Here is a 23,700-nt window from a genome sequence, read left to right on the forward strand (position 1 = left end):
GGTTACAGGCATGAGCCACCGCGCCCGGCCACGCCCCCTGATTTCTAATAATGGCTATGACACGGAGGTGCGAATGGAGGTACGAATGAGGAATAGGAGAGGCGGTGAAATGAATAAATAGACTTTTAAGTTTAAGTTAGACTTAGTTTTTGTTTTTCTTTTTTTGGAAAGCAGGAAAGCATCCTAACAATTTGATCCCAGGGGTGGAATACAGTAGTTGGGAAGGGAGCAGCTGGGCTGGATACAGATAGGTATGAGGAGGAGAAACCAAACATCCACTCCAAGCATCCGTTTCTCAGGGTGGTCTGAGAAGCACTCTCCTGCCAACACGCAGACCATCCTGGCCCCGGCCCTGCTCACGTAGACAGCTTGAGAGGCCGGCTGATTGGTGTGAGGGAGTGGGTCACATAGCCTGGGTGCTAATCCAGCCTTTGGCATGCAAGCAGGCTGTGTCTCAGCTAAGTCCTGTCACCCTCTGAGCTCAGATTTCTCATCCGTCAGGTAGGGCTGAAACCACTAGCCTCCCATGGTGGGACGGCATGCATGAGTGTGCACCCAGCAAGCACTTAATACTTGCACCTGCTTCACTGGCACACTGGAAGGGCTTTGGGAGATGAAGGGGGACAGTTTTTCTTCTCTGTTCCCAAAGGAAGCATCGCGAGGAGGGGATCTCTGGCTCTTTGGTAGTTTGTCTCTGGGGACAAGTGATTTCTTTCTTTTTTCTTTTTCGAGACATGGTCTCGCTCTGCTCTGTCACCCAGGTTGGAGTGCAGTGGTGTGATCTCGGCTCACTGCAACCTGCCTCCTGGGTTCAAGTGGTTCTCCTGCCTCAGCCTCCCAAGTAGCTGGGACTACAGGCATGTGCCACTACACCCAGCTAGTTTTTGCTTTTTTTTTTTTTTTTTTGGTAGAGGTGGGGTTTCACCATGTTGGCCAGGCTGATCTCAAATTTCTGACCTCAAGTGATCCATCCGCCTCAGCCTCCAAAAGTGCTGGGATTACAGGTGTGAGCCACCGCGCCCAGCCAGGACAAGTGATTTCTATAAACACAGAGTCAAGTCCCATCCCCCAGCCCTTGCCTCTGTCTTGGTTCTACTTGGTGCAGCTCTGGGAGACCTCTTTGGCTTCACCTTCTATTGTTTCCCTGTCACCTGCTCACTCACTCTGCCACACTGACCTTGAGTGTACCTGAACACACAAAGCTTGCTCCAACTTCATGACCTGCGCACTTGCTTTTTCCTCTGCCGGGATCTCCCCCAAGATCTCTGCAGCTTTTTCATCATTTAAATCTCACTTCAAGCCTTCTGATTATTTAATCCAAATTGTACCTGTCCATTCACCCAGCCAACACTCTCATCATATCCTTGTTTTATTCCCTTTACAGCACATTAAATGATATCTAAGAAACGTTTAAATAGGTTTCTGAATGTGTAAAACAAACCAGAAGGTCACTAAAGCCTAATGTTAAGAGTTAAGACAATCAAACTACCAAAGAAGAGGAAAAGCCAACATTGTGACATTGTAAATAGGAGATGAGAAGGTCTAATGTTTTCTGTGTAAAAGTCAAAGTTTAGGCAAGATTAAGCCCTGCATGAGTGACAGGTGCTTTCATCTTAGTCAGAAGTCAGCTTAGAGAAGAAAAAAGGGCTTGTAATAAACAAGATACCTCCAGGAAGATGACATTGAGCTTCTAATTATTCATTTCTCTGTCTCCCAGGGCAACCTCCCATTCCCATATGGTTCTCCAAAGACTGTGATTGGGCCTGATCCATCTTTGTGCTACCCCAGTGCCCAGGCCAGGGTATGACACCCATCAGATTTGTTGAACACAGCCAAGCCTCCTATTTCTGAGACGGCAAAATCACTTTATCAACATAAATACTGATTTCTACCCCAAAATGCAAGCGTGCTGCGCCTAGGGCTCCTCTGAAGGCCCAACCTTTGATTCACAATGTTCTGAGTTAAGCATTATCCCTATGCTGTTGATTCCATGATGTCTTCTGTCCCTGGACCAGTTGGGATCCAAAAGGTCTTAAACACGGGTGATTTCCTCTTTAAACTCTATGCCTGCAATTCCAACCTTTACCACGAGGTGACAGGATTACACAAACCTTATCAAAACTAGCTTAATCTCTGACTACTTCTAATTAAAATACGCCCTAAATTAAAACAATATTCATACATATATGCATATATTTTAAAACTTATATTGGCGTAGTTTTAAAAGTATAATACCCACAGTTGGCCGGCATTTGGGGAAATATGCAGCATTTATTCATTGTTGGTGGGAATGTAAATTAGTACAGTCTCCTGGAGGGCAATTTGGCAATACACATCAAAAGCCTTAAACATGTGCAAACCCTTTGGTGCAGCAATTCCACTTTTAGTTATTTATTCTAAGGAGATAATCATGGAAATAAGCTATATTTATTCCCAGGATGTTGAATGTAAGGGTGAAAAATTGTCAATATAAATAATTTAACTTTGAGACTAGTTAAATAAATGATATATCGGAACAAATACAATGTAGCCATTACATTCTCTAAGGATTTTTAATGATGCGGAAAAGTCTCATGCTATATTTAGTGAAAAAAATAGTACAAAAAAAGTCCAATATAATTGTATTTCAGATTATGAGACTAACGTGCTGCCTACTGTGCTAAGAAGGCACTTGTAATTCTATTTTAAAGGCAATAAATATAAAAGCAAACTTGCATATAAGAAATATTAGAACAATCACCAAGATAAGAGGACTTATCTGTGAGTGGCAGAATTAGAGATGCTTTTTCCTTGTGTTTTTCTCTACTGTCCAAATGTTTTACAATAAACATGCTTTTTGTTGTAATCAGAAGAGGCTGTTAATGAATCCTTGGGAGCAGAGAGGACAGGCCAGCCTCTGTACAAGGAGGGCATGGACAGGGCGAGCCGGGCCCTTGTCGGCTCTGACTTCCTCAAGTCCACAACCTGCCCACAGATGTGGGTGGCCTCTATGCCCCGTGTCCTCCAGCCACTCCTATCAGGTCCACATACGGACCTGGCTTCAGCTGAGGGGACTGGCCTGAGTTAATACAGAAAAGCACCGACAGTCTCCACCACCGCCCCCGGCCGGACTCTATCCTCGCTCTTACAAAGGGATAAGACACTGGCACAAAGAGAAAGAAAAATAAGTCCTCCCCGAGGCCGGTCCAGAAGTTACTAAGCTACGAAAACAAACAAACAAAACCTTTTTCTAAAACTGACCATTCTCTAAGTTGTTTTTCCAAATATTGCAATTTTATACTGAGTAGATTAGAACGCTTTCTGAAACCCATCTTTTCTTCTCTTGAGACTGTCAACGATGAGGAAAGACGGCGGTATTTACGGAAGGGCTGCCACACACAGGACTGGATGTGGCCTCTGTGCCTGACACTCATTTAACCCCAGCTCTGCAGGTGTCATCTCCCCAGGCCCCAGAGGTCAAGTAGCCGGCCCAAGTCCACGCAGGTGACTGACTCAAAGCCACGGTGTCCTCTGCACATGACGGGCCTCGGAGGCGGCCCAGGCCCTTCGGCAGGAGGCAGTCACCCTAGCCTCTGGGATGACCACATGGAGCCATCTGCAAATATACCTCAGGCTGAGAGCTGGGCAGAGCCCTCCTGTCCTCCACAGGCCAAGAGATAGGAATTTCTGCTCAGGACCTGGGCCCCGGGAGCCTGCAAAAGATCCCCCCTTCCTCGAATGCGGCTGCTTTTCCTCCTGCAGGGGAAGCTGAGCGGGGTGTCTGCCCCACCCTGTGGGTCTCGCAGAAGGAATGGCCCGGGTGGCGGTGTGAGAACAAGGGGCTTGGAGGCGCACAGCTGGGCTTGCTCCTGGTGCTGGCCACATGAATGCCCTGAATCCAGCCCACCCAGGGAAGACACCTACCTCCGTGTGGAAATGGAGGTCTGTGTGTAAGCTGGGGCTGGGTGACCTCAGGAAGAAGGCCATCATGGGCTGTGATACCAGCTTCCTAGAGACTTTGACAGGGTCCCCTCACCCCTCACCAGGCCCAGCCTGCTCAGGCTTCCCAGTGACTGGGGAGCTGCTGGTAGGACCAGGGGCACGGCTGCCAGAGCTGCCTACACACAGGAAGTGGGGGGGCTTGCTGGACCCCAACTCTCTTCCTTCCAAGAAAACTCCCAGTGTCAAGCCTGAGGGGGACCCGCGGGACTCCACACACATTCATCTCTCCGTTCCCAGCCCCGACAGTGACAGCGCTCTTTCTCCAGGCCAGGCCCAGGTGTGAGGGAGCCCGATACCACCTCCACACTCAACTTCATCTTTAATTCCCGACAGTCCTGTCACGGCCCCAGGGACAGCAGCTCCGGGTTTGCCTTGACTCACGTTCTGGGTGCTCTAAGCCAAGGGGCTTTCCTTTCCCAAGGCTTCACAGCGAGTAAGCTGCAGAGATGAGAACCATGCCCAGCTACTTAATCCACACCCAGCCTCCTGCCTGTCGGCCGCAGGGCCAGCTGCCCACCCCACCCAGCTGGGTCCCGGGAGGAAGGAGTGAGGGACAAGAGGCCTCTGTGGGACGCAGACCCTGGCAGCTGCTCTGGTGTGGCTGAGAACAAGCCCCCGCCCCTCTCCCGGGTACGCAGGCAGCATCTTCTCCGATGCTCGAGGTTGTGGACCACTGGGTCACTGTTTGCTCAGAGGAAACAATGGACAAGAGGGGATGGAAACTGCTCGCCCACTCCCCACCCTCTCCCCTCTGGACCTGTGAATACAGAGTAACCGGGGCGAAGGGAACTGGGTCGTGCCAGGAGTGGTTCTGTTAGTCTCCGGTCCTCCCGGGCTGGTGCTGGTACAGCGAATAATGCCAAGACACGGGGCTGAACTTTGCAGCAAAAGCCTGTGCTTCCTCAAGACGCTGGACACCCAAAGGTCCAGGCTGCCGTGCCCAGGAGACGGAAGCCTGACCCCTGCCTAGTCAGAAGAGCAGCTGGGGACGGTGGCAGGGCCCTAACCCCAGTGTGTGCCGTGGGATGAGGGTGGTCACGGCTGTTTTTCACATGGCATTCTTACTCCCGCGGAGTCTGAGGGGCCAGGCTGTTTGCTGCTGGGGGAGCTGCCCTGACTGCCTGGGAGATCCCAAACTTGACTCAGCCCAGTACGGGGCCACTCTGGCATGAAGTCAGTGTTCCGCAGAGTTACCACCAAGTCCTGGAGGGTGCGTTTGTGACACATTTTGTGCCTTCATCTCTGCATTCACAGAGCAGAAAATTAAAGCTCAGAGAAGGTGAGCACCTTCTCTAAGGTCACTCAGCCAGGAGGAAGCAGAGTGGACCCCCTATGCCAAGTCTCCCTGGTGCTGGGTCTGGACTCCTCTCCTCCACTGCAGGACCAGGGACCACCCCTCTTCATTGCCAGCCGTCCTGACTGCACAGATCTAGCCCCTGAATCAGCCAGCATTTCCCTCCTTGCGTCTTCCTGCCCTGGAGGCACAGAATGAATCTACCCCTCCCTTGCTGGCCCTGCCAATCTCCTCTTCTGCTGGGATCCCCCTGCTCTTTCCGATGTCCCAGGACCTCCGGATGCTGCTGCCATGACCCTCAACCCCCGCGCAGGACCTGGCGGTGGCACAGCCACACTGTGCCTTGCTGCTGATGTGGCACTCACTTGGCCTGGGCTGGGACGTCTATTCCAAGAATGCGCTAACTTTTGGGTTCATTTAAAGAGATCTGCCAAGGGATGACACCACAAGGCCAAACTGGAACCAGCCAGTCTCCTGTTATCGAGTGACGACGAGGAGCGGTGGCTGGGACAGGTCCTCTGCCCACTGGGAAGAGGCCCAGCCTGTCCAGTGGAGCACACCACAGTGCGGGGGCTGGACTTACTGAAGAAGCAGTGCTAGGTGGACTCAGTGCCACCCAGACACCCGAGCGAGGTGCTCTGCTTTGCCTCCAGGGCAGCCCTGGAGATCTGTGCAGCCTTTATCTCCCCGGAGCTCACGCTAACCCCCTCCACAGAAAGGCCACTACTGCTGAGGAGCAGAGGAGGAGACAGGAGCGCAGACAGAGTTAAATCAAGGCTCAGGGAAAGAATATTGGTTTAAGAGAAGAGGGCGAAGAGAGCAAAAAATAAATGACAAATTACCGGGTAGCCATCGCGTCCTGATTGCCCCTGTGGTAATTAATACATCATTAATAATCAGACTTTCGGCAGAAACCATATGGCAGCACTTAGAGCTCAATCAGGGCCCAGTCCCACACCACCCCCCGACAGCTGGCTGGTGACTTGCTCTGAGGGGAGGACTCAAGGGCTCCAGCAGTCTTGGGGGCAGAGCAGCCCTTTCCTGCCTCGGAGGGCCAGGCTGGTGGGACCAGGAGCCTCGGGGCTTCATCAGGGTCCCAGACATAGTCACATGAATGTCCTCCCCACGCTGGCCAGGCATAGGGTAAATGTCACGTGGGGACGTGGGGTTCTGGAGGGTGGAGCCACAGCCACATGACCCAGCCAGGAACTGCAAATGCTCCTTAAACTGGGCCTGCGAGAGGCCTGGAAGTCAGCCTGTTTCCTCTCAGTTGCCACTGGGATGGGGTGAACCAAGAAAGCGAACCTTAGAAGCCAGGACTATGGGGAGTGTTCACTGTGGCTGGAGGCTTCTCTGCCCCCTCGTTCTGGTCCCTGGAGCAGTGACCACCCTGCCTGGGTGCCAAAGTGTGGCACCATCTCCCCGGTCAGACCCTTGCAGGTTTTGCAGCTCGAGAATTTCTGCATTTGTTTAATCCATTTAATATTTTCACTGCCAAGTTAAAAGAAAAACAAAAAACAAAAAACAAACAAAAACCACTCCATAGCCCCTGGCGTTAGGTACTTCCGCAAGTTCACGCAGGCCAGCCTCCCTGAGACAGCCAGGAGGGGCTCTGCTGCCAAACATCGCTTGAGGCCAATAAACCGACACAATCCTGTTGGCTTGCTTGGCTCACGGTGGGGCTACATGCACCGAGAAGCCCAGATTCCGAAGGGCACCGACCGGGAAATGAATCACGGTATGTGGAAGTAAAAAATAAAATGGTTCATCTGAAAGGAATTCCTTGAGCAGGCTGGTTTGGGCTCTGGCTGGCTGTCAGTGTGCTTCTGAATGGATTAGTTGGGATTTATCGGGCTCTGAAAACCTGACAGCGTGAATCAAAGGCAGGCGCATCCTTTGCCCTGGAGGATGAATGGGATTTCTAGGGCCACGTGCAATCCCTGCATTCAAAGCTGCCTCTGGCCGGCCAGAAGTTCAAGGGAGCCGCCCAGTGCTTCCCTCATACCCTTCACACCCCTCACAAATGCAGTGACATTTCCCTCCTGCTCCCATGCAACGCCCTCACCAGCCAGCTGTGCTCGTAAGGTCTCAGCTGTCTGATCCACATTCTGGCAAAGAAGAAAAATGAACCCCAGGGTCTAGTGGTCAAGCCCGACTCATTCCTGGGACAACTGCCCGACTCTACAGCCCTTTCTGCCAAAGCACGGGGCACTGAAGCATTTAGAAACATCAACTGCCACAGAGCATTTTAAACCTATGGGCATGGCGCTAGCATCTCTGTGTACCAAGGGGAGCCCAAGATTTGGCAAGGAACAGCCAGGCTTGTGCGCTGGCTCTCTTGCTAGGAAAATGGTCACAGAACGTTTCAGTGAGCAGGTCAGGCCTGTGGAATTCTGTGCCTGCATTCATCTACAAATTAAAAAACAACATGACTCCTCTATAGGACTGATTTTTTCCCCCCAAACACACGATTTTTTGGTTTTTGTTTCCGAGACAGAGTCTTGCTCTGTCTGTTGCCCAGGCTGGAGTGCAGTGGTACCATCTCGACTCACTGCAACCTCTGCCTCCTGGGTTCAAGCAATTTTCATGCCTTGATTTCCCGAGTAGCTGGGATTACAGGCATCCGCCACCACGCCGGGCTAATTTTTGTATTTTTAGGAGAGACGAGGTCTCACTATGTTGGCCAGGCTGGTCTCGAACTCCTGACCTCAAGTGATCTGTCCACTTTGGCCTCCCAAAGTGCTGGGATTACAGGCGTGCGCTACTATGCCTGGCCACTTTTTAATAGGACTGATTTTTTTTGAGGACACACCTCCCTAACCAAAATTATGTTCATGGAATTGCAACAGAGAGAAAACCGAACATCTTATCTTTCAGAAGTAGACAGCACAGTCCAGGACACTTACTGGAGGACCTGCAAAACAAGCAGAGAAGCCACAGTCAGCGTGGAAGGCAGAGTCCCCTCGCCCATCCTCAGCGCGGCTCCTGGCCACCCCTCCCTGGAAGGCTTTGATGCTGCCATGGCTGTTTCCTGCCATGGCCTGGAGCTGGGGGCAGAGCAGAAGGGGCACCTTTGCTCTTGGAGAGCCCGGGGTGGTCCCGGGGTTGGTGGTGACAATTCCCACAGGCATGGGTGCAGGCACTCATGTCACCAGGCAGCTTCGGGTTCTCGCGCTGAGTAGGAATCGGAACTTGTTCCTACTTAAAGAACAAGCTCTGGTTCTCCTGAGGGGAGAACAGGGGGAGCAAACGTTTTGGACAGAGAGAATACTGGGAGGAACAGCAGATGGGTGTGGCTGAACAGGCTTTTTTGGGGGAGGGGTTCCTGCTGCCCAGCCCCAGGGTTAGAAATGCATGAGGAGTAGCAGGGGCTGGGGCTGTGGCTGAGACTTGGCTACCAGATGAGGGCTCACAGAGAACCCTGATGAGGCCCACGGGGGCTTCACCTCACAGCTTGCAAGGCATGTAGCATACCCATTATTGCATCTGACCTTCCCAACCAGCTTTCGTGAGAGGTCTGATGAACATCTCCATTGGACAGCGGATAACGCAGAGGCTCACAGAGCCGTGACTTGTGTGGGGCCACATCATTGATTAGGGGTGGAGTCAGCGCCTGCTGGATGGAAGGAGGTCTCCCAACTCTACCAGCCCTAGGCGCTGTGCACTGAGCCACGCCGCTGGCAAACCAGACCCCAAACCTCACTCAAGGTTACACAGGGAGGCAGCACCCAGTAGTTAGTGACCAGCATGATTTATACGTCCCAACTATGAGCCAGGTGCCATGGGGGTAACTAACGGGACCAGTAGTGAGTGCAAGAGGCAAGAGCCCTGACTCATGAATGTTGATGAAGCAGACAGATCCCGAAGAGGACATCTACACAGGGAGAAGGCCAGGAAGCTCCAAGCACAGCACAAGGGCCCTGACCCAGGCTGGGCCGAGTCCAGAGGGTGAGAAAAGAGGAGGGAGGAGTGTTGCAGAGATGGACAAGCTCAGAACATGCCAAGATCATGGGCTTTTGAGGAGCCAGGAGAAGTGAAGGCTGCTGCAGCGAGGGAGGGCCAGAGAAGGCAGGGCCGGCCAAGCCTGGGGGTTTGTTTCCATGGCATGGTCTGGGGGGCTTGGTTCTAAGGGTGAAGGGGAGTCAGTGAAGGGTTCTGCATGGAGGAGTGATGGGGAGGGACAAGAGTGCACCTGGAGATGCACCGAGGTGTCCCTGTGCAGGTGCTGGTGGGTGAAGGGGGGAACGGAGACTCAGGAGATGTTGGTCAGAGGAGAGACGGGGCTCGCACGGTAGCGGTACATAGAGGAAGGAGAGAGATGACAAGGATTTTTGGCTTGAAACACTGATGTACTCATACCCAAGAATGATGACATGGGGGACAGTGGTTTCCCCAAGTCTAGATCAGAGGCAGAGCAGAGCAAGATGCTGGCAACCTGGACATCCCATCGAGCTGACTCCTCAAAATGACCTTGATTCCTATTTTCCAAAGCAAACAAAAGCTGCCGGATAGGTTCACCATTGTCTTTCCAACACCGGTTGTACACATCTGTGCCTGTACCTGCACCTCAGCCTGCGCCTGCATCTGTACCTCCCCTGTGCCTGCACCTGCATCTGCAACTATGCCTATACCTGTACCTGCCTTTCCACCTGCCACTCCCCCTCGATCTGTTCCTGCACCTGCACCCACACCTGCTCCTGCACCTGCCCTCCTCTCCATGCCTTCAGGTTAACTCAGAGGAACTGACCCACCTTCAATTAGGCCACTGTCCCCTCTGTATTGCCCAGAGCCTGGCCCCATCCACAGTCCCTCTGGATCTCAGTCACACTTGCCCTCTCACACAAGTCCTGCCCAACAGCTCTGAAACACGCTCTAATTCCTCGGATGGCAAAGCCATACCTTGGTCGCACACCCCTTCTATTTCTGCCCTTCCTCCGCTCTCTCCCTCACAGCAAGAAACAGTGGGAGGCGGCTTCAGAGGGGCAATGAGGTGGGGCAATTGGGTACGGCCTTGAGCAGAGAGAGGATGTGACCTGGCTCACATTTTAAAGATCCCCCGGTGTGGGGTGGCAGGGGTAGAACGCAGAGGCTACCGCATGGTGCAGAGGAGAGAGGACGGTGGCTCACAGCTGGTGGTGGCAGTGGAAGTGCTGGACGTGGTTGGGTTCTGGATTGATTCTGACAGCACAGCCAAAGGATTTCCCTAGTTTTGGCTTGAGCAACTGAAAGGATGGGGCTGCCATCAACAGCGGTGGGGAGATAGTGGTGGGACAGGCTCGGCTGAAGGGGTCAGAAGCTGGGCACACGTGGCACGGCTGGACGTAAAGAGAAGATCAGGAAGTCCTGGAAGCGAAGTAGAGAAAGTGTCCCAGGAGGGAGCGATCGCTGTGCACGGGGCAAAGGAACCGCCCTGCAGATGGGCCAGGTAAGAAGACCAGGAACTGGACGCAGCAATGCAGAGGCATGTCTAGGGAGTGACAGGAGTGGGGTCTGATGGGAGAGGGATTCAGAGAGAAGGGGGGTGAGGGATGCGGACAGTGGGTGCTTTTGAGGAGCTCTGCAGCAAAGGGGAGGAAATGAACAGTGGCTTTGTGGGGCTGGGGCCTGGCGATGGGTATTTCTTTAGGATGAGTGACATGGCCACGCGTTTGTAGGATGTGAGTGGTCCAGCAGAGAGAGAGGATTCGGCGTCGGGGGAGAAGGGGAGACTCCTGGAGCAACGTTCTTGAGGATGTGAGAAGGGCTGGCTCCTGGCGCTGGCACAGATGGGGGCCTGGACAGTCCATCTGTGGAGACGGCAGGAGGAAGAGTGCCTGGTGCTGCCAGGCACGTGCCATGGAGGTGGGAGTTCAGGCAAGTTCTCTTCTGATCGTGCCAACTCTCCCAGTGAAGCAGGAAGCAAGGCTGTCAGCCTCAGGTGATGACAGTGCAGGAGGCGTTGGCGGACTGAGCGGGAGAGGTTGAATGGGTTGGACAATGTGGCCTCAGCCAGGCGGCAGAAAGAGCCATGGGGGCCGGGGGCGTTCCTCTCCAGCTGGGTAATCGGTACACACTGGAGTGGAGCATGTGGAGGGGGCTGGGTTCAGTCCGGGGTGGGGCTTTTGCTGAGTGGGACCGAGGGAGGAGGGAGGAGCAGGGAGGTCTGGCATGGGGCAGCTGGCAGGATTCCAGCTGGAGGGGTGAGGGGCCAGGGGCTGGGATCCATGGATCCGAAGGCTGGAGACGGAAGGGTTGTAGGGGTCAGGGAGAGGGAGTGGGCTGGAATTTGTGAACTGAGAATTTGTGGATGCTGCATGTATATCGGGAGAGACCTCGGGAGGGAGAGGTTGTGGTCAGAGGAGGCCAAGCCTATCAGGGGAGAGGAGGCCACGGAGTCCAGACGCCAGGCTGTGTAAGGGGCTTCTATGTGGCTATCAAGATTCATAAGAATTCACCCAGAAGCACTGTGGGAGAGAGGGCTGGTGACCCAGGGGCTGGCACCGACTAGCAATGAGATGGGTGCACCTGGGACCAGAGATGGCTTCAAGAATGACGCCCCATCACCACCCCCGTCTCCCATACTGGGGCCAGGGTCACGTTTCTCAAAACGCAGATCTGATCCTGGCACTTCCCTCCTCACCGTCTTGTTCCTAAGACAAAGGCCCGAACCCAGTGGTGCCTTCCACCTGGTGATCTGCCTCCCCAAATCGCTGCCTAGCCCCCTCCCCAGGGCCTCCACACCTGAACCCCTGGGAACAGCAGGGGGAGATGTGTTATAACCGCTAGCTGCCACGAGAAAATGAAATTGGATCCCTGCCTCAGCATCGACCAGGATGAATTCCAAAAGGATCAACGATTTTACAGGTTAAGAAAACTATAAAAATCCTAGAAGAAAACGTGGGAATATTCCTTTCTAGCGTTGGAGAGGGCAGGCTTTTCCACCTATGGTTCGTAATCCAGAAGCCACAAAAGACAGGCCTGATCCAACCATATAAACCCAAAAAATGTCCACAAGGCAGAAAGTCTTGGAAGCAAAGTCAAAGGCCAAGCTAGGCCAGGCGCGGTGACTTGCGCCTATAATCCCAGCACTTTGGGAGGCCGAGGCAGGCAGATCACTTGAGGTCAGGAGTTCAAGATCAGGCTGGACAACATGGTGAAACCCTGTCTTTATTAAAAATACAAAAAAACCCAAACCAAACAAAACAAAAAAACAAAAAACCAATTAGCCGGCTGTGCTGGCATGTGCTTGTGATCCCAGTTACTCGGGAGGCTGAGGCAGGGCAATTGCTTGAACTTGGGAGGCAGAGGTTGCAGTGAGCTGAGATCACATCATTGCACTCTGGCCTCGGTGACAGAGTGAGACTCTGGCTCAACAACAAAGCCAACCTAGGAGACATATATCTAACTCAGGTCACAAAGGCTAGATATCTTGACATAAAAACATTCCTACAAGACATCGCTCAAAACACCAGCAACTCACTAGAAACAAGATACCCAAAGATATGAATGAAGAAGTCACAGAACAGAAAATACAAATAGCCTTGAAATATCTGGATTATGAACGAGGATTAACTTTTGGAGCTACAAGTGCTAATCTTCATAATAAAAGAAGCGAAGGTTAGAATTATGATCATATCAGATTGAAAAAATGAAAAAAGTCTCATGACCTACTGTGTGAAGGGCAATGAGGACAGTCACCTTACACACTGGTGAGAGGACAAACCGGAGCCTTCTCTCTAGGGAGTGATCTGGCAATACTTAATAAGATTTAAACTGTATGTGCCGACTGCCACAGCAATTCTCCTCCTAGAAATGTATTCTGCAGCTATGTTATCACATATGTAAAAGCAGAGGGGTATAAAAACAGTCCTCATCACAGAAGTGTTGAGATAGTAAAAGTATTAGAAATGGCACAGATGGAACTGATTAAATAGAGGATGGTACAGCTGCAAATGGAATACTATGCACCCGTGAAAAAGGTAATGTTCTGTAAGTTCTGAGATGGAACGATCTCCAGGGCGTATTGCTGCATTTTAAAAGGGTATAGAATGGCATGTAGTAAAAATGATCTGTAGACCTTTGTTTGTATAAACAGGACATCTCTAGGTGTGGGTGCAAGGAAGTGGTCATCAGGGTTGCTTCTGAGTAGGGGGGCTGAATGGCCAGAGGGCAGGAGTGGCAGAGACTGACCTCTCACCCTGGGCTCTTTCACACCACTGGATATTTGTGTATGGCTCACGGAGTCAAAAGCGTCAACACACTTGAACTTGACAGTGGCGGGAGAAAGTTGTGTCTTTGTCTGCTCCTCCCAGCTTTTGCTGCCTTTCCTCACACTCATGTCCAAGCTGCCTCCAGGGAAGCTCAGGCTGGGATTATTATTCCGAGAGCCTGAGGTCCTGAGAGCAGAGCCCTGGGGACTGGCGAGAGGTGCAGCCCAGACGAGACGAACGAGGGGCTGTAAGAGTAACCATCGCTCCCTCGCTGAGCACTCATCATGCGCTGGCGGCTCCATGAATGCGTTCCCCAGACCATCATGTAACCCCTGCTTCAACCTCACTAGGTGCATTTTACAGATGAGGAAACTGAGGCCCAGAAAGGCTGCCATGCCCAGGGTCACGTCCTCTTCTGACCTGGGCAGAGAGAAACTGTTCTGGCAGAAAGAGCTCTAACGTGTACTGAGCTTCCCCTGAGGTCCCCGGGAGGGTGTGTGGTGTGTCTGAGTCACCTGGCTGGTGAGGCGGTAGTCCAGCCAGAGGCAGTCCCGCAGGACCCTAAACCCATGGCACCATCCATGGTCTCCCGAGGGGGTGGCAGAGTGGGAATGGCGGCATTCCGGAGACTGATCTCCTTGCTAGTGGGACAGGCCACATCAAGCTCATCTACAGGACTTTAAAACACACAGCCCACCACTTCTCTTGGGCCCTACTGGCACCATGTCACCAGGCTACCATTGCTTCATGCCAGCACCATCATCACAGCCTCCTAACCTGACTCTTTCTCCTGGGTACCCAACCCCACCAGCCAAAGGGGCATTTAAAAAATGCCCAACCCCTTTCCAGGGCTTCCCACGGCACATGGAACGAAAACTCCTGGCCCAGCCTTCCTGCATGGCCCAGTCCTTGCCAGTCTCCAGTGCCCTTGGGCACAGTGCTCTGCTCCACCCTTCCCTCTCAGTTCCCCAAGCTGCCAGCTCCCTTCAGCCTTAGACATTCACAGCGGCTATGTTCCTGCAGCCGGCATGGCATGGCTCCATTGCCGCTCCCTTGGACAAACCTTCTACAACGGTGACATCCAAAGATGTCAAAGACAAGGTCGGGCGCAGTGGCTCATGTCTGTAATCCCAGCACTTTGGGAGGCCGAGGAGGGTGGATCACCTGAGGTCAGGAGTTTGAGACCAGCCTGGCCAACATGGTGAAAACCCATCTGTACTAAAACTACAAATATTAGCTGGGTGTGGTGGCGGGCACCTGTAATCCCAGCCACTCAGGAGGCTGGGGCAGGAGAATCGCTTGAACCTGGGAGGCAGATGTTGCAGTGAGCCAAGATCAGGCCACTGCATTGCAGTCTGGGCAACAGAGTGAGACTCCATCTCAAAACCACAAACAACAAACAGAGATGTCAAACACAAAGATGTCCCCCACCCTCCCCGCACTGGTTTCTGTCATCTTTCCCTGGTTATTTCCTTCCATGCGTTTGTTGCAATCGGTAGTGATGATTTACTTGTGGGGCGGGGACTGTTTCTGTCAGTCTCCGGCAAGGCACTTCCCTGAGAGGGACCACATCTGCCCAGTTCCTGCTGTCTCCTTGCTGCTCAGATGGGAGCTGGGCAGGCACAAACACTTAGCCAGCACCTGCTGAATGGATGAGGGCCGAAAAGGGCAAGAGCGCCTGGACGCCATCGCATTTTCGGAGCCCTCTGCACTTGACCTCATGTACTAGGTCTGTGCTGTGGCTGCCACAGCCTCTGGAGATGGACTGTACGGCCTGAAGCAAGCTGGGCATCCAAGAGTGATGGATGAGACAGAGGGGCTGGTCCAGGCCAGCCAGAGGTTCCTGCTTAGAAAGTGAGCTGGCTGCAGGGCTTCCAGGTGACCACAGGTGGTGCCCCGAGGCCCAGCCCTTCCGTGCACGGCCTTCAAACGCATGTTCCAAGCATAGGATGGTTCCACTGACTTTGCTGTCAGGAATGTGGCAGCCATTCAGTAAGAGCCAGATGACCTGGGAAATAGGTGAAAGCACCTGATGAAGTAGAGGGTTTGATGACTCTGGGGCCTCTTGGGCTGAATGGATGTGGCCCAAGAGAGTTCCTCAAACTGGGAAACTTGCCCACTCACACCCTGGGGTTAGGAGCAGGTGGGCAAGCTGCTTGCTGTGTTACCAGGTAAGCAGAGGTGCGTGGTGGTCTTGGGAGCCCCCGACGCCCACCTTCAGCTCTCAGCCCCTCTGGGAACAATTGTGTCTCCAGTGTTTCCCAAAGGGCGTGTCCAGCCTTCCTGAAACGCAAACCAAGAGGAGTATTTCCCACAGCCTGGCAGGGGCCAGGCCTACACACCAGGAGGTGAGGGCTAGCTTCAGTGGCCTGAGGCTGCCAGAGTCACTGTCCCTGCTCACAGTCCCACACCTGCTCCTCTCTGTTGCCCCTGGACTCCTAACCTCCCCTCTGCCTGTGACCTGCTCTCCCTGGTCCTGATTGAGCCTCTTTTCCTCTCCCATTCAGCCAGCTCAGGTAAGATGCCACACCCTGGCTCCCAGCTCTCAAAAGCCTGAACCCATTCCCAGAATAAAGACAACAACCTTTAGGGACTTTTCCCCAAAGGAGCAGAGTGGGCCAGGCTAGTCTCGAACTCCTGACCTCAAGTGATTCACCTGCCTTGGCCTTCCAAAGTGCTAGGATTACAGGTGTGAGCCACCATGCCTGGCCTCATTTTCTAGTTGTTAAGATGGGAAGTTAGCCTATTGATTTGACTATAAAATCTTACAATAAAACAGGAATAAATCTTCATGGTCTTGAGTTAGGTAATTGATTCTTAGATATAACTAAAAGCACAAAGTACAAAAGAAAAGACTGATAGATTGGACTTCACCAAAATTAAACTGGGGAAAAATGAAATTATACATGTATCTCAAACCGAATATAAAAAATCAATTCCATATAGATTAAGGATTCAAATGTAAAAAGTAAACATTCAGAAAAAATATGAAAGAATATCTTTTTTCACTCGAGGTTGGGAACATTTATTTTTTCTTTAACTTTTAAGTCCAGGGGTACATGTGCCAGATGTGGATTCTTTAGAATGTCCTATGCATGAGAGATCTGCAAATAGAGATCATTTTACTTCTTTTCCCTTATGAATGTCTTTAATGTCTCCTTTTTGCTTAATTGTCCTGGCTAAAACCTTCAACACAAAGTTAAATAGTAGTAGCAGAGGAGTGAACATCCTTGTCATGTTCCTGATATCAGGGGTAAATCGTTCAGTCTTTCACCATTAAGTATGCTATTAGTTAGCTGTGGGTTTTTCATAGATGCCCTTTATCAAGTTGAGGAAGTTTGTTTTTAAATTCTTGATTTGTTGAGTAGATATTTACTTATTTATTTACTTATTTATTTATTTATTTAATGATGGAGTCTTGCTCTGTCACCCAGGCTGGAGTACAAAGGCGCGATCTTAGTTCACCGCAACCTTTGCCTCCCAGGTTCAAGCGATTCTCCTGCTTTGTCCTCCCGAGTAGCTGTGACTACAGGCATGCACCATCACACCCAGCTAATTTTTGTATTTTTAGTACAGATGGGGTTTCACCACATTGGCCAGGCTGGTCTCGAACTCTTGACCTCAAGTGATTTGCCTGCCTTGGCCTCCCAAAGTGCTGGGATTACAAAGTGAGCCATTGTGCCTAGCCTGAGTCGGTTTTTAAAAATAATGACAAGTTGTGGATTTCATCAAATGCTTTATCTGCAGTTACTGAGATGATCATGTGGTTTTTATCTCTTATTCAATAATATGATGTACTGCATTGATTGATTTTGGATGTTAAACCAACATTGTATTTTTGTGTCAAATCCCACTCGGTTTATAACCCTTTTGCTGGATTCCTTTGCTTGTATTGTTGAGGATTTTTATGTCTGTGTTCATAAAAGACATTGGTCTATAGTTTCTTTTTTTGTGATGTCTTTGTCTAGTTTTGGTATCAGAGTTAATCTTGCTTCAGAATGAGTTGAGAAGTGTTCTCTCCCTTTATATTTTTTAAAGGGTTTGCGAAAGATTGTTATTAATTCTTCAAGTGTTTGTTAGAATTCATCAGTGAAGCCATCTGATTCTGGGCTTTTCTTTGTAAACGTTTTTTGATCACTGATTGAATCTTTCTCTTTGTTACAGGTCTATTCAGATTTTTGACTTCTTCTTGAGTCAGTTTTGGCAGTTGTGTCTTTCCAGGAATGTGTCCATTTCGCCTATGTTATCTAATTTGTAGGCATACAATCGTTAGAAGTGTTTCCTTTTAATCCTTTTCATTTTTTTAAGGTTGCTAGTTATGTACCTTCTTTCAGCCCGGATCTTGGTAATTTGAGACTCCACTGTTTTTCTTAGTCAGTCTAGTTAAAGGTTTGTCAGTTTTGTTGATCTTCTCAGAGAATCAACTTCTGGTTATGCTGATTTTCTCTACTGTTTTTCTATTTTCCGTTTCATTTCTTTTCACCCTGATTTTATGATTTTCTTTCTTTTGCTTGCTTTGGGTTAAGTTTGCTCTTATTTTTCTAGTTTATTTTTATTTGAGACCAAGACTGGCTTTGTCGCCCAGGCTGGAGTGCAGTGGCACGATCTCAGTTTACTGCAACCTCTGCCTCCTGGGTTCAAGCGATTCTCCTGCCTCAGCGTCTCGAGTAGCTGAGATTACAGGCATGCACTACCACACCAAGCTAATTTTTGTATTATTAGTAGAGAGGGGGCTTCACTATGTTGACCAGGTTGGTCTAGAACTCCTGACCTCAGGTGATCCGCCCGCCTCGGTCTCCCAAAGTGCTGGGATTGCAGGCATGAGCCACCGCACCTGGCTACTCTCCTTCAATTTTCTTTTCTTTTCTGAGACAGAGTCGTGCTCTGTCGCCCAGGTTGGAATGCAGCGGCATGATCTCGGCTCACTGCAACCTCCGTCCCTCCAGGTTTAAGCAATTCTCTGCCTCAGACTCCACAGTAGCTGGGATTACAGGCGTGTGCGTGCCACCACGCCTGGCTAATTTTTTGTATTTTTTCTATTTTTTTTTTTTTTAGTAGAGATAGGGTTTCACTATCTTGGCCAGGCTGGTCTTGAACTCCTGACCTCGTGATCCACCCGCCTCGGTCTCCCAAAGTGCTGGGATTACAGGCGTGAGCCACCGTGCCTGGCCTCAATTTTCAAAGATAGTTTTGCCAGGTATAGATTTCTTCGTTGATAGTTTTTTTTCCTTTTGTCACTTATTGAAAATGTCATCCTACTGCCGCCTTTTGGCTTTCATGGTTTCTGATGAGAAACCAGCTACTAGTATTATTGAGCATCCCTTTTCTGTGATATGCTATTTCTTTTTTTCTTTCTTTTTTTTTTTTTTTTTGTACAGTGATATGCTATTTCTCTGATGATGCTTTCAATATTTTTTTTTTTTTTGAGACAGAGTCTCACTGTGTTGTCCAGGCTGGAGTGCAGTGGCATGATCTTGGGTAACTGTGACCTCCGCCTCCCAGGTACAAGAGATTCTCGTGCCTCAGTCTCCTGAGTAGCTGGGACTACAGGCACGTGCCACCATGCCTGGCTAACTTTTATTTTTATTTTTTTCTTTTTTTTTAGTAGAGACGGGATTTCACCACGTTGGCCAGGCTGGTCTTGAACTCCTGACCTCATGTGATCCTCCTGTCTTGGCCTCCCAAAGTGCTGGGATTACAGGTGTGAGCCACCATGCCTGGCCAAGATTCACTCTTTTTTTTTTTTGGCTTTTAGCAGTGCAACTATGATGCGCTTAGGTATATATCTCTTTGAGTTTATCATCCTTGGAGTTTGTTGAGCTTAGATGCGTAGATTCATGGTTTTCTTTAAAATTAAGAAGATTTGGCCATTTTTTTCAAATATTCCTTTGTTTCTTTCTCTCTCTTCTCTCCTTCTGGGACTACCATTATGTGTTATGTTGGGACACTTGATAGTGTCTTTGAGGCTCTGTTCATTTTCCTTCATTCTTTTTTCCTTCTGTTCCTTAGGCTGGATGATATCAACTGACCTATGTGCAAGTTCTGATTCTTTCTTCTGTTGGCCCAAATCTACTGTTGAAGCCCTCTACTGAGTTTTCATTTCAGTTATGGTACTTTGTGAGAGTGGGGCTCTAAGACAGGTTTTTAATGGACATGTACAGAGCCCTGCACATGCATGTGCCTTCCACATACCCAAGAATAAGCTGGAGCTTTTCAAAGCTCCTCTGAACATCTCATTCCCTATATTTTTATTTTAAGTTTTCTTTTCTTTTCTTTTTTTTTTTTTTTTTGAGACGGAGTCTCGCTCTGTCGCCCAGGCTGGAGTGCAGTGGCACGATCTTGGCTCACACCTCCTGGACTCAAGCAATCCTCCTGCCTCAGCCTCCCGAGGAGCTGGGACTACAGGTGCCGCCACCACACCCGGCTAATTTTTTGTATTTTTAGTAGAGATGGGGTTTCACCGTGTTAGCCAGGATGGTCTCCATCTCCTGACCTCGTGATCCACCCACCTCAGCCTCCCAGAGTGCTGGGATTACAGGCGTGAGCCACTGCGCCTGGCCTATTTTAAGTTTTCAAGTCATCCATGGTGTTATCACCTCGAGCAGCTTCAATGGTCAACAACTGCTGCTGATTATTTTTGCTAAGCACCCTGGGGACAGGGCTCTTCCTTCTGAGCACGCTGTGCATAGGCCACCTAGAGACAAGCCTTGAGCATGGTACTTTTCCACGGAGCTGCCTGACAAGTCAAATAGTGACAACTCTCTGGGGATGGGCATTTGCAAGCTTCCAACCTGTTCTGCTTCCTCCAGCGGTTGCTAGTTTTCACAAACAAGTACGTGGTTGTGACATTGCTGGGTTGTGTGTGTGTGTGGTTTTTTTTTGCTTGTTTGTTTTCTGAGACAGAGTCTAGCTCTGTTGCCCAGGCTGGAGTGCAGTGGCACAATCTCAGCTCACTGCAACCTCTGCCTCCTGGGTTCAAGCGATTCTTGTGCCTCAGCCTCTGAGTAGCTGGGACTACAGGTATGGACCACCAAGCCTGGCTAATTTTTGTATTTTTAGTAGGGATGGGGTTTCATCATGTTGGCCAGGCTGGTCTCAAACTCCTGGCCTCAAGCAATCCACCTGCCTCGGCCTCCCAAAGTGCTGGGATTACAGGGGTGCGCCATGCACGGGTTTTAAAGCTGTTTTTGAAGGCTACCATGGAGCTTGAGAGAGAACATTAAAATGCTACAAATCTCACTGTTCTTATTAATAGCAAGATTCAGATATTTCCTGAATAAACATTTCTTGGGCTGCTGCAAAACTTATGTTCGTTTCTAGAGTTGTGAAAAGGTCAGTCTTCTCCATTGTTTTTGCTCCTTTATGGAGGAGATCTTCAGAGTTCCTCACTCCACCACTCCAGAAGTGCTTCTTCCACTGGCTTTTTAGAAAGAGTTTCTTGGGGACAGGGCAGATAAAAGGCCCTAGCACAGAAACTGCCGATGCAAGGCTAGCAGCTGTGGAGAGCTGGCAGTGCCTCCATTTGTCTCTGTAGGTTTGTGTAGGCACTGGCCAAGCAGTCTCCTAACTGTGTTCCTCTTTTGTCCGCAAGGCCCTCCTTCTCTCTCCCTTCTCTCCTCCTTCCCATCAATAAGCATTTATGGACCATCTCCTGAGTGGGGGCCTAGCCCAGGCCCTGCCCTGAGGAGCCCATGCTGTGGTGGAGAAGCAGGACAACTCTGCAGACCAGGCCACCGCCCCAGGTGTGGGAAGCGCTGAGATGCAGGGAGGTATCTAGTGTTGTGGGAGCAGGGGAGAGTGACGGACACTCTTGAGGATAGGAGGGTCTGGGAGGAGAGAGGATCCTGCCCAAGGCCCTTAGAAAGAAAGGGGACCCCAGAGTGCAGGCGCAGTTCTGGGATTCTCCAGCTAAGAAGCCAGCCAGGGGAAGGCGGGAAATCCGTTCCATTTCAGATAGAGACACAGAAACACTGCAGGACTGTGGAGCTCCTACTCGGAGCTAGGGAGGCCCCTGCCCTGAAGGCAGGCAGGACCACCCTATCTGCAGGTCTGCAGCAGCCTCAGGAAGGCATCCCAGCCAGGCACTGCCCTACCTGGCAAAAACAGCCTTTCTCTGCGGGTGCGGTGGCTCATGCCTACAATCCCGGCACTTTGGAAGGCCAAGGCGGGTGGATCACTTGAGGCCAGGAGTTCGAGACCCGCCTGGCCAACATGGTGAAATCCCGCCATCTCTACTAAAAATACAAAAATTAGCCGGGCATGGTGACGCATGCCTGTAATCCAGCTACTGAGGTGGCTGAGGCACGAGAATCACTTGGATCTGGGAAGCAGAGGCTGCTGTGAGCTGAGACTGTGCCACTGCACTCAAGCCTGAGTGACCGAGCGACTCTGTCTCCCCCCCACCAAAAAAAAAAGCCTTTCTCCCAAGGGACACAGGAAAAAGGCCTCTTTATACAAGGCAAGGCAAAAAGCCAGGATGTGCGTATGTGTGTAACTATCTAGAAAGAAACTCAAGGCCCAGCCAAGCCAATCAGAGAGGCACATCTGTTCTGTGCAGCTCACTGTTTTTGGATAGGCAGACGATCGGGACACCGCACAGGAAAAACAACGAGGGGGTGGGATCCCGCCCACCCCTTGGCCAGCAGCTGGCCTCTGGCAAGGTACTGTACCCCTTGGAGCCTCAGTTTCCTCATCAGCAAGTAGGTATAATAACATATTCTTATCCTGCAGTGCTCTGAGGATCGCACGAGATAAAGGACTTGAAAGAGCCCAGCACAGGGCCAGGGACCCACTGGGTCTGTCTTTCCTTGACTTTGAGGTTGTTTTAAAGTCGAGTCATAAGTTAAATGGAGTTTGAAGTAAGCTGAATAATATCATACTTTGCCCTAAAAAGCGACTCTGTGTTCCTCATCCCCTTCCAAAAATCACGTCAGGAACTTATAATAAAAGGCAATAAAACCTTTTACGAGGGTGAAAATAAGAACGGAGTAATAAAGTGTGTATTTGGCAGGGTCTGGGGTGATTACACACAGAAGCTAAAGGAAGCTCCAGCTACTGAACGCAAAACAGGCTTCAGCTTCCAGAAGTCAAGGCAGAAAGAGACACGAAGGGTGCTTCCTGCCGGTGAGCGCTAAGCAGTGTATCTGGAGGGCCTCTGTGTAAGGAACGCGACCCTGCAAACCCAGCGGAACGAGGAGGCAGAAAGCCTGTGCCCAGCTCCAGGGAGAAGAGTCTGAGGCCTGGAGAAAACCTGCCACTGCCTCCTCTTGGGTCCAGTCAGCCTGGGGTCCTCCTGGTGGTGAGCTGGCCTGGCTTCGTCCCCACGGCCACCTTGTGACGTTGCTTAGGGGCAGCGCATTCATTCATTCGCTGTTCCCTGCATTTACATGCCTGGGGGCTGCCTCTGCTAAGTGCTAGGCGACACCTCTTGGACAAAACGGTTAGAGGTGTTTTTGGAGGAGATGCTTGAGCTGGGCTTAAAGGACAAAGGGTAATGATCTTGGGGTGGGAGTCCAGGTAGAGGAGATGTTCTGGGTGCAGGAAGACATAAGAGTGAAGGCTCAGAAGCTGGAGGGCCCTGGACATCCACGGTGAGGCTGGAGGTGGGGGCATGGCGTCGGGGGCGATGAGAGCTGCAGGAGGCCACGGCGGTGAGAACAGAGAGCAGGACACGGGTCCAAGACATGGCAGAGAAGGCTCACGAGGACTTGGCATGGGCAGGGAAGGGATCGAGGATGGAGCCAGGTGTCTACACAGGGAAGCAGGTGGCTAGATGCCTCCTCCCTGCGATGGGGAAGCCCAGGGAAGAAAGCTGGGGGAGATGCTGGCTTTAGCAGGGCAATGTCCAACCTCGGGGACCCAGTGGGGAGGATGTGGCTGGAGGCAGAGAGAGGACATGGTCAGCGTCACAGGAGTGGGAGACTGTGGGACAGAGGAGAGGAGAGGGCCAGGGAAGATTCATTCACAGGGCAGGTGGGTCCTGTGAGAATGGCAAAGGAGCCAGGGTCACAGACGAGGTGGGAAGCGTAGCTGAGACACCCGGGACTGCCCAGCATGGGGGAGTGGCCAAGGGTGGGGGTCAAGAAAGAGAAAGACAGCAAAGCCTCTGGGGTGGCCATCAGAGGTGGCCATCAGAGCTGAGCATGACTGTAGTGAAGATGATGTCAGAGGGGCTTAGGGACGAGTCCCTGGGTGAAGGGGGCAAACTGCTGGGGACGGGGCAGGGGGAGTTCTGGG

The 23,700-nt window shown here is 51.1% G+C and overlaps 1 protein-coding gene across 1 annotated transcript in view; it reads right to left on the reverse strand.

Moving 5' to 3' along the window:
• Nucleotides 1-23,700, reverse strand: part of COL23A1 (collagen, type XXIII, alpha 1) — a 108,173-nt gene that overhangs the window by 46,400 nt on the left and 38,073 nt on the right. The window contains exons 6-8 of the mRNA XM_011967059.1: nt 8,182-8,322; nt 7,297-7,383; nt 4,023-4,097 (exon numbers count right to left, since the gene is read on the reverse strand). Coding sequence (XP_011822449.1) covers nt 4,023-4,097; nt 7,297-7,383; nt 8,182-8,322 — 303 coding nt within the window. The remainder of the gene's footprint in view (nt 1-4,022; nt 4,098-7,296; nt 7,384-8,181; nt 8,323-23,700) is intronic.

The sequence above is a fragment of the Mandrillus leucophaeus genome, unplaced genomic scaffold, assembly GCF_000951045.1.
Source record: "Mandrillus leucophaeus isolate KB7577 unplaced genomic scaffold, Mleu.le_1.0 Scaffold782, whole genome shotgun sequence".
NCBI classification, from domain to species: domain Eukaryota; kingdom Metazoa; phylum Chordata; class Mammalia; order Primates; family Cercopithecidae; genus Mandrillus; species Mandrillus leucophaeus.